Source organism: Monopterus albus, unplaced genomic scaffold, assembly GCF_001952655.1.
Source record: "Monopterus albus unplaced genomic scaffold, M_albus_1.0 scaffold330.1, whole genome shotgun sequence".
Taxonomy (NCBI): Eukaryota; Metazoa; Chordata; class Actinopteri; order Synbranchiformes; family Synbranchidae; genus Monopterus; species Monopterus albus.
In genome coordinates, this window is record NW_018128210.1 from 208,402 (window position 1) to 218,918 (window position 10,517).

General features: G+C 40.3%; 1 protein-coding gene across 9 annotated transcripts in view; it reads right to left on the reverse strand.

Moving 5' to 3' along the window:
* tspoap1 (TSPO associated protein 1) overlaps positions 1-10,517 on the reverse strand; it is a 95,006-nt gene that overhangs the window by 49,155 nt on the left and 35,334 nt on the right. For all 9 annotated transcript variants that reach the window (XM_020624548.1, XM_020624550.1, XM_020624555.1 and 6 more), the window contains 3 exons: positions 2,633-2,740; positions 2,270-2,398; positions 1,290-1,466 (listed from right to left, as the gene is read on the reverse strand). In XM_020624548.1, the coding sequence (XP_020480204.1) occupies positions 1,290-1,466; positions 2,270-2,398; positions 2,633-2,740 (414 nt within the window). The remainder of the gene's footprint in view (positions 1-1,289; positions 1,467-2,269; positions 2,399-2,632; positions 2,741-10,517) is intronic.

Genomic DNA, 10,517 nt, shown 5'->3' on the forward strand with positions numbered 1-10,517 from the left:
AGGACAATGCGGATGACATCAGATCATTTGCATGACTCTTATTATAAATTCTCTATGCAGAGGAAACTCGTGGTTCCGGCTTCCTGCAGCAGCTATGCACTGACTTCTCTGTGTGATAGGGCTTCAGATAGAAACGGAATCCAGAGCTCTGTAATTGCTTTTCTTCATCGAGGTTGTAATAAATATTTTAAAGGTTCTTCTGACTTTGACTCTTCCTCAGAAATGAACATGCAGGACGCTTAGGTCCTACAGCTGACATACTGTAGTAAAAAGAGTATGTCACAATGATGAAGCAGGCACTTGTCATGGCTAAAAGGTAAAGCACACAAATCCAAGTGATGTGTCTCAGGTTTCCTATGCAGACATGATGAAAACTGGACACGATAGTAAATGTAAACAGCAATTATGCAAAAAACCATAAAAGATATAAAAAAGCAGTTTACAGTATGAATAGCTGAAGAGTTGCTGAATAGTTAACAGTTATTAGCTGAAGGTATGCTTAACTCAAGTTGTGCCCATTCATTTGAATGGGGCAAAATTTGCTGAAAAAAGATGAATATTGTAGGAATGCCCCTGACGAGCTGAGCATTTTGATACCTGGATGGCTTTTGTAGCTGAAAGTATGCTGAATTTATTAAGCTGTGAATATTTTCCCAATGGCCCCCACAAAGTAGGTAAAACAAGTAGGTATATGTGTGTGTGTGTGTGTGTGTGTGTGTGTGTGTGAGAGAGAGAGAGAGAGAGAGAGAGAGAGAGAGAGAGAGAGAGAGAGAGAGAGAGAGAGAGAGAGAGAGAGAGAGAGAGAGAGAGAGAGAGGTCCTACACCCTGAGGACTACTAGGGTGTGGATATTGAAATGAGGCATATAATGTAAACAGCAATTATGCAAAAAACCATAGGTTATCAAAAAGCTGTTTACGGTATGAATAGCTGAAGAGTTGCTGATGGGTTAACAGTTGAAATGGTGTTTTTAGCTGTAGGTATGCTGAAGTTATTAAGATGTGAAAATTTTTCCCACAGCATCCACACAATGACAATAAAGTCTATTCTATTCTATTCTAGTACCCAAGTTGTCCAGCAGGAAGGGAGCTTGTGGCATTATGAACCTGTGGAGGGATAATGACTAGGAGCAAAATCTTGTAAGATTAATGAAGATCAGAGATACTGTATGTTAAGAAGGGCAGTGGCCTAAACTTAACCAGTTTTTCAGTTAAAAGTGAGCCAAGTCCAGATTTGTGACCACAATGTTGGTTGAATAAACTAGCTACTGAGGAGATGTGTTATGAATACCTTAACGGTGCCCAGTCGTGCCTCCAGCTCTCTGCACTCCTGCTGTAGGGCAGCAATCTCTTTGTCTTTCGACAACAGTGCATCGGCATGCCGAGCAAGGTCCCGAGCTCGCTGATGGGCAAACGCCCTCTTGTACTGCTCCACTGACCCGGCTCTCATCAGTGATGGGGAATTTACCTGCACAAGAGCAAGAAGGAAACTTGTATTAATCAGCAAAAGAATTACAGAGAAGAAGTCTGGAATACAATCTTCTTTGCAGCTCATAAAATGAATAGTAAAAGTTATTAGGAAAGGCTTTTAAAAAGACTTAGACTTATCAGATTATCTTAAATGCTTACATGAACTACACTGTTTAACATTATGCCTATGTGGCTTTCCTCCCAGTACTCTGGATTCCTCCCACAGTCCAGAGAAATGCAGGTTAGGTAGTTTACCTAACCATCTATCTAACAAGCTGCTGCATACACACATAGATTTAACCAGTGTTATTACCAGATCTATATTGATTGCACTTTTCATCCTGTGATCTGAAAAATCGAAGTCTATTTTTATGTCTATGCAGTGTGCAGACTAGCAAGGGATGTTGTAAAACAAGACAACCACAAACAACACAATGCCCATGTGGGTGCCGCCATCACACCAGGTTTTAAGATACTGAATTCAAGAAGTGGTTCATCCTCAACCACTGTGTGGAAGCTCAGGTGTGTTTTATGTTTGTTCTTTTTTTTGTCACATCTCTTTTATAAAAGAGACTTTGTGAACTCAGACTGAGCTCTTGTGGCCATTCTTGTAGCTATGGATTAAATTATTAAATAGGGTGCTGGTATTTTTCAGCAACTCATCGCATGCTCAACTACAGTACTCCATTCAACTCATTACCAGCCATTTGGTGGTGAGGCCCTTAATATCTGAGTCAGAGTGGGGGCAAATAGGCTCAGCAGTTTGCTGTGAAAATCTTATAGGGTTTTTGTCTGGAATACCACTTTGAGGTTGGCCTCCTGCAGTTTTCGAGCTCTCTCCTCCAGCCTCTTAGCGAGAACAGCCAGCTCTGTATTTTTTCTCCTCAGCTGCCTGACCTTCTCCCCAGTCTCTGGAATGCTGCTCTTCCGCTAAACATGCAAGAAACAAACATTATCACCAGACAATGCCTGCAGCAAATGCTAACACAGCCATGCCAAACAAGAAAGTCACACAAACAGTTATTCAGGAAGGCGTATTAATAGGCTGAATAGTAACATACTTCCTGGTTTTGTATCATCTGCCAGAGTCACCAGTAGAAATTCAGATGATTTTTGAACTGGAGCAAGTTACAGCAGCTAACTGAAACAATGTTTTAGTCTTACCAGCAGGCCATTCTCCTCCCTCAGTGTGATGCAGGTCTTCTCCAGTTCATCGAGTGCTTGCAAGAGTTCACAGTTCTGATGCACCAGAAACCTATAGTCGGTGCCATTCTGAAAAACAAGCACAACAAAAACAGATCCAGAGTTTACCGACTGCTGGCTTTTCTTAAACACCAGGATGCACAAGAGTATGTCATGATTCGGGTCCGCTGCTTCCTGTCTGGCTTTTATTTTGACATTATTTCCTGTTTTTGCTTCACCTTAGTTTCGCTCTTTTTACGTTCTTCATCACTCACATTAGTTTCACCTGCTTCGTTATTATGTGCACCTGTTTACACCTCTATTTAGGCAGCGTCCTCCCACAAAGACGCTGCCAGATTGTTCTAGACCCCAGCTCTGACTTTCCAGCACTATATTCGGTTTTTGGTATTTGTGTTTCTGACTCAGACTGTTTCATTGGATTACTCTGTTCTGCCTTGCCCTCTTATCTCGGACTGCTTATGTGTATCGGCGTATCGGACTTTCCCTTCGGACTACGCACTTTGGATTCCCCTGGATGTACGTGTTTGCTGGCTCTGACCTGGGACCGATACCGACCGTGAGTTTTTGTGTTTGCACCGTGTCTTGTATGGGTTTTTGTTATTGTTAGTTCTCTTATTAAAGAGACGGTTTTGTTTTACACTTCCTCGTCTGGCCATTTAATTGAGTTCACCTAAACACTTTTTGGCTGCATTACGCGCGCCGTTTCTGACAGAGTATCAGTGTTCTGGTTGTTTTTAAGTGAGAAATGGTTTGAATGCTTAAACCATGTTCCATCTCTGAGTTGCAGAAAATCCTTCTGCTGTCAGCCAATGTTTACACAGAGCTAGATAATGGTGGCTAACAGATGACGGTCCACTAAAAGGCTTTTAGTTAGACCAACTCAATCAGTCTACCTCTGGCACTGACCACATGTTATACTGCACTAACTCGGCATAAAAGGAAGCTCTATGTACTGAAGAAGAAAGACTGTATTAAGTGTTTTGGGTTTAATTTTATGTTACCTACATCCTGCAACCCTGGATGACATGCTCTTAAAACCACTTTGCTAATGTTTAGGTCACTGACACATCAGTTCCAAATTGGGGCTTGGTACTTTGTAGAACCACAAAAGACTGGCATAACACTGATTGTTTTAGGCATATTCTCAAATTTTTTGTCTACTGTATCTTTATAGTCCAGGTTTTAACAGTCCCTCTGGAGAACACTGGATTAGCTGTCCCAAACTATTCCAGTAGTCTTTTAGCTGAATGCTGTGGCGTGCTGCGGTGCGCAGCGCTGCAACGGCACGGCACGGCACGGCATAGCATAGTATAGTATAGTATAGTAGCCATACCCTGGTGTCTCAAGCTTCAGGTCTATTGGGTGCAACTTGCACCTTTGGGTGATAGTTGCGTTAAAATAAAGAACTGAGAAAAGTCACCCAAATGTTTGAATTCAACTGCTATTACTATATGATTCTTTCTGAATATAGAGTATAAGATTGTCAGATGTCTTGCACTGAAATAAACATACATGGTGACTTTTTAAATAGTTTTATATAATGTAATAGTCCAGGGTGATGCACTAATAAGCTTGTTATCCTGCAAGCTCTTAGTGAGGGGACAGCTGAACAAAGCAGCAACAGTCAGTGAATGGAAGACAGTCATTGGAACTCCCATGACAGTCTTGACTGTTCATTGTCCATTTGGAGGAAACCTCAGACTGATCCCTCATTTAAATGGAAGTAGTGCCACTGTGCCTCAGTGTCAGGGATGCGCTAAATGAGCCCAAAGGCTCAGGGAGAAGGGCTGAGAGTAGACTTGGCACACATGAACGTAGAAGCGGTGTCAGCAGATGGACCGACAAGACAAACATATAAGCTGGAGGCGACGGGAAAGTTTGTCCTCAGAGTCAAACACAGACAACCAAGCAGTCACCTAGACTGATTTTGGCTGTTGAGAGTACTGAATGGTGAGAAAGTTACTGTCCTTACCCACAGCCATTGCAACTCACATTCTGATTAATAAAGGAGTGATGAAAGTGTTTTTCCAAGTGCCTAAACTGTAGTAATGCCTCGTAGTATGTCAGTATAAATAAAGCACAAAGATGGTTCCACATGTGAAACACCAGTGTTCATATATGTTCCAGGAGGGTTTGTAATGCCACTGTACCTGTTATTTACGTCAGCACTAATGACTATTTGTTTACTAAACCAGCAGCTGAGTCTCTTATGTCTTCATTTTCCAATATTCTTGTCATGATAACACTGGCCATCCTGCCTGAATATCTAGCTAGTATTCAATTGCAAGGTAACAGATGGTGACAAATTAAAGGAAAAACCTGAATAACTTAGTGCTCTCCTCCAAGATGACAGTGGCCCCATTCACAAGACAGGAGGGGTCACTGGTTTGATGATATGAAAATGATGTGACTCATGCTGTGGTCTTCGCAGTCACCATATCTCAAACCAGTTGAACACCTATGGGAGATTTTGGTAATGTGCTAGACTGTATCATCACCATCATCAAAACACCACACGGGAATATCTTTTGAAAGAACGGTGTTCATAATTCCAGTAGAGTTCAGAAATTTGGAGAATCAATGCCAAGGTGCACTGAAGCTGTTCTAGAAGGACACGGTGGCCCAACACCTTACTGAGACACTTTATGCTGGTTTTTCCTTTAATTAGACACTTGTCTTTAGCGCCACAAAAAGCATATGGTTTCAGGGTAAAGACCAAACTAGCAGATTAAATTTTTTTTTTACTGAAAACATTTAACATACAATCTGGTGAGGAAAGTCATAAAAGTGCAGATTACACAGTAAAATTATTATTATCAAAAATACATGTGTAGAAATAGTCATATACATAATATTCATCATGCATTCAACAGATACACATCAAAGGGTCAGAATTTTATGGTAATTGAGGGACACAATGCAGCTATCACACTGAGGTATGTATATCAATAACATTTTCATGAAATCAAATGTCATTTTTGACATTTACAGTGCCTTGCGAAAGTATTCGGCCCCCTTGAACTTTGCGACCTTTTGCCACATTTCAGGCTTCAAACAAAGATATAAAACTGTAATTTTTGTGAACAATCAACAACAAGTGGGACACAATCATGAAGTGGAACGAAATTTATTGGATATTTCAAACTTTTTTAACAAATAAAAAACTGAAAAATTGGGCGTGCAAAATTATTCAAATCCACATAAGGGATGACGGCAACATTCATAGATCCTGGAATGCACAATGAGGGGCAATGTTCATTCCTATTACAGAGGCCCACTGAAATTTTTTTGAGGAAAAGCTGTGTTAGACTGCATATTGTTTATAGTAAAGTATTTTTATATACAAATATAAAAATGAAAATGTTTCTGGAGTGGGACTTTAATTAATTATAGAAGTTGTGCAGAAGCTGCCCATAGCTCTACACAGTGATCCATGTGTGTACTGTATGTGTTTCTATGCTGCTCCAAATGAGTCTGTTCTGGTTCAACTTGTCTTATTAAATGAGCTTAAAAATAAAGTGACACCTTAGTTATAAAACACTGAGCAGGCTGTAACACACAAGAGTGTGTAAGATTTGTAACTTGAGTTTTTGTCTTCATAGTTCTACAATCAAGCTGATCAATAACTTCGGTCCTTTCGTTCTTGCTACCAAAAGCAATAACTTCAGTCTTGTCTGTAACTGAAGGAAATTTGATTGCATCCAGGTATTTACAGTGCCTTGCGAAAGTATTCGGCCCCCTTGAACTTTGCGACCTTTTGCCACATTTCAGGCTTACAACATAAAGATATAAAACTGTAATTTTTTTGTGAAGAATCAACAACAAGTGGGACACAATCATGAAGTGGAACGAAATTTATTGGATATTTCAAACTTTTTTAACAAATAAAAAACTGAAAAATTGGGCGTGCAAAATTATTCAGCCCCTTTACTTTCAGTGCAGCAAACTCTCTCCAGAAGTTCAGTGAGGATCTCTGAATGATCCAATGTTGACCTAAATGACTAATAAATACAAATAAACATATCCAGGTGTTAGAATGGCCAAGTCAAAGTCCAGACCTGAATCCAATCGAGAATCTGTGGAAAGAACTGACAACTGCTGTTCACAAACGCTCTCCATCCAACCTCACTGAGCTCGAGCTGTTTTGCAAGGAGGCATGGGCAAAAATTTCAGTCTCTCGATGTGCAAAACTGATAGAGACATACCCCAAGTGACTTACAGCTGTAATCGCAGCAAAAGGTGGCGCTACAACGTATTAACTTAAGGGGGTTGAATAATTTTGCACGCCCAATTTTTCAGTTTTTTTATTTGTTAAAAAAGTTTGAAATATCCAATAAATTTCGTTCCACTTCATGATTGTGTCCCACTTGTTGTTGATTCTTCACAAAAAATTACAGTTTTATATCTTTATGTTTGAAGCCTGAAATGTGGCAAAAGGTCGCAAAGTTCAAGGGGGCCGAATACTTTCGCAAGGCACTGTATGGTCAGCTTTTTTTTTTTGGTCTATTTGAACACATAGGATTTAAACTTATTATCCAGTGCAATTTTAACTAGGCTAGTTGATTGCACTCACTCTTTACTGTTCACTCTCTTTACACCATGAGGGAGCTGTACCAAGTTATTGTTGGTGTGACTGGATCACCCTGTTGCTGCAGCTTCAAATGAAAAGCACACCACTGACAAATCACATCCATGCTGCACACTTGCTTCTGATCAAGGTCACATGTTGGACTGTAACCCAAAAGTGAGAAAATCAGTGTGGTCAGGTCACAAATCGTTAACACACACACACACACACACACACACACACACACACACACACACACACACAGAGACAATCATGCTAATCCTAATACAGCGTGCGAGTACCTCTCCCCTCATGCTGCCTATTAAACTGTCTTGGTTTGATTTACCTCTTGCTCTAAGTACAAATATCAGATAAACTGTTAAAATGTACTCAAATAAGATAGTTTTAAATAAGAATATGATACATTTTTTTTCAACACATTTAAAAAGCATGATAATTGCCCATAGGAGTGTATGTGTCCGTGTGTATGGTTGTTCGTCTATGTGTTGGCCCTGCGATGGACTGGTGACCTGTCCAGGGTCTACCCTGCTTTCGCCCGATTGCTGGCCGGGATTGGCTCCGCCCCCCCGGTGACCCCTATCCAGGGATTAAGCGGTAGAAAATGAATGAATGAATGATATGAAACTATTTACTTCTACTGCAACTAATTCTTAACTAACTACTTTAACTCATAAATTATTAGCAAAATCAAGTTCACGGGAATTGGATGACATATGGTCAGTGTGACACTGACCTTTACTGTTTCACCACTGTTAGAAATTAATAAATCAGTCAAATAATTATTAGACAATGAGATTCAACACCTCTTCTTTTGCAGTATGCTGACATGAGTGAGTATGTCAGACACTTGAACAACACTGTGATGAGTGTCTCTGAGAAGGTTACTGAAATCCTGAGCAGGGACCAACCTGAGGAACCAACACCAGCTGCAGTGGACAGCTGGGTCTATCGAAAGGTGCATAAACTTCACTGGTCAGAACCATGTTGGAGAGGACCTTATAAGGTAGCAGAAACTACCACACACTGTGTTAAACTGTGGCTCACTGAGAACAAGTTAAGTAACTGGATCCATAAGACACATTGTTCTCCAGCGGAGGATCCAGCTGGACGGACAGTGAATGAGGTCAAGGCTGATTTAAGAACCTCATTACCTGAGTTGATATACAATCCTGTAGAACCAGAGCCACAGTTAGAAGAGGACCTACACTAGTGTAATATTTATCAGAGAACCAAAAACGTTGACAGGGACAGCAGACAAAATGCCTAGTCTGGCAAGTTTAGGCAATCCTCCTGGTGTAGTTCTCTGTGTTCTGGGCCTCATTAGCCTAGTTATAGTGGTACCCATATTGTGGTGGGAAACAGCTAATGTCCTCATTCCACCAGAGTTGGTTTTTGATTCAGGAAAAACTTCCACTTTAATGGTAGATGCATGTGACATTCTTGACTGCTCTGTGTGGCCACAGCAAGAGCAATTAAGACAGTTTGATAAATACATTTGTATACTGTTCTACGTCCATTTTTAATGTTCAGAGTTTTACTAATCTCACTAATCTTACCAAAGATTTAGTTGTTGGGTTTCAGGAGCAACTAGCAGCCATTTCTCTTATGTTGTATGAGAACAGATTGGCATTAGACTTCATTCTGAAAAAGGGGGTGTTTGTACTATGACTGGGCAACAGTGTTGTACTTACATTCCTAATAACACTGCTCCTGATGGCTCCATTGCTAGGGCTCTGACAGGGTTAAAATTTTTATCAGAAGAGAAGGCTGAATATTCAGGAATTCAAAATTACATTGATGATTGGCTCGTTAAAATTTTTGGCAGGTGGAAAAATGTAGTGATTTCTTTGCTACATCTTTTGTGGCAGCAGTTACTTTGCTGACCCTGTGTGGATGCGGCTGCATCCCCTGCATTAGGCATCTTTGTCTAAAATCAATGAAACGAGCTCTGTGTGGTGTTGACCTTGGCATACCCCCAGACTGGTTATTTGCATCATCAGTAGTTGCACTGAAGGATGCGAGCATAAAACTTTTCACATCTCTGAGACACATGTTGTGGGTTATTTATGATCTGCCTTTCATTAACACATACCCACATATATTCTTGCATACACGTAGGTGGTGTGGACTCATAGGTGTGTGATTGATTTTGATTATTGAGTAGAATTTTGTGATAAATGTGTGATACTGGGAGAAGATCTTTAGTCTCCAGCATAATGTATTCCTCCCGCAAATGTTATGATTAACCAGTGATTGTTTGCTACATGTTGTTTAGACATTTTCCACATTTTTGTCTGAAAAATTCTATAATTGCAACAAAGACTCAGCTTTCACATAGAAGCTTACATATAAGACCACTGCAACAAAGACCGGGTTACAGGCCATTATTTTGTTATTATTTCAGATTTTGCCCTAGGTACTCAGCTCTGGGCTTTCTCTGGAGGGGGTGGTAAGGGGGGGCTCTCTTCTCCTTGGATGCCTAATCTGGGGACAACAGGGACATTTGATTTAGGTTGACATGATAAAAATCGTGTCAAAAGGAGGAATTTGTTAGAAATTAATAAATCAATCAGATAATTATTAGACAATGTGTTGAATCAAATGTATTAGTAATGCAGTTTAGTAAGATTCAAAGTCTGCTCTAGTCTGCTTTGCTTCACGGCTCTAGATAAGAGAAGGAGACGCCGGACTGTCTCCAACTCATGATGTTTTTATATCTTTTTGTGTAAGGGTTTAGCCCAAAACCTTATAAATGTATTAGGCTCTGTGTTTCCAGGAACTTCTCTTCTCCAGCAGTTGTCTGGAGCAGGGAGCTACCCGGGTTGTGTTCTGTAACTATTATTTGTGGCTTTAAAAATCAATTAGCACTAAAATGAAGAAAGACAGACTCCTTCCTTATTCAGATCTGTACAATAAAAGAACTGGGGTATAACCACCAAAATCTAACCAGTTCATCCTTGAGACCAAGTGGACGTTTGAGCCAAATGTGAAGAAATTCCTTCAAAGCATTCCTGAGATATGCCATTCACAAGAATGGGACAGATGGACAGCCCAAAAACAAAATGCCTCCAGACATGGCTATCGCTGGCACAGCGAAAAAAATTACAGTTCTTTAGGATAGCCTTAACATAATACACGACTCAAACCATAAGGTAATTAGCTCAAATGAGCCGCAAAAAAGCTCTGTAAAGAGATGTTAGGTATTTTTAGTCAGATAGATATTGGTTAGGTACGTGTTGTATTAGACATGTTTAGTGG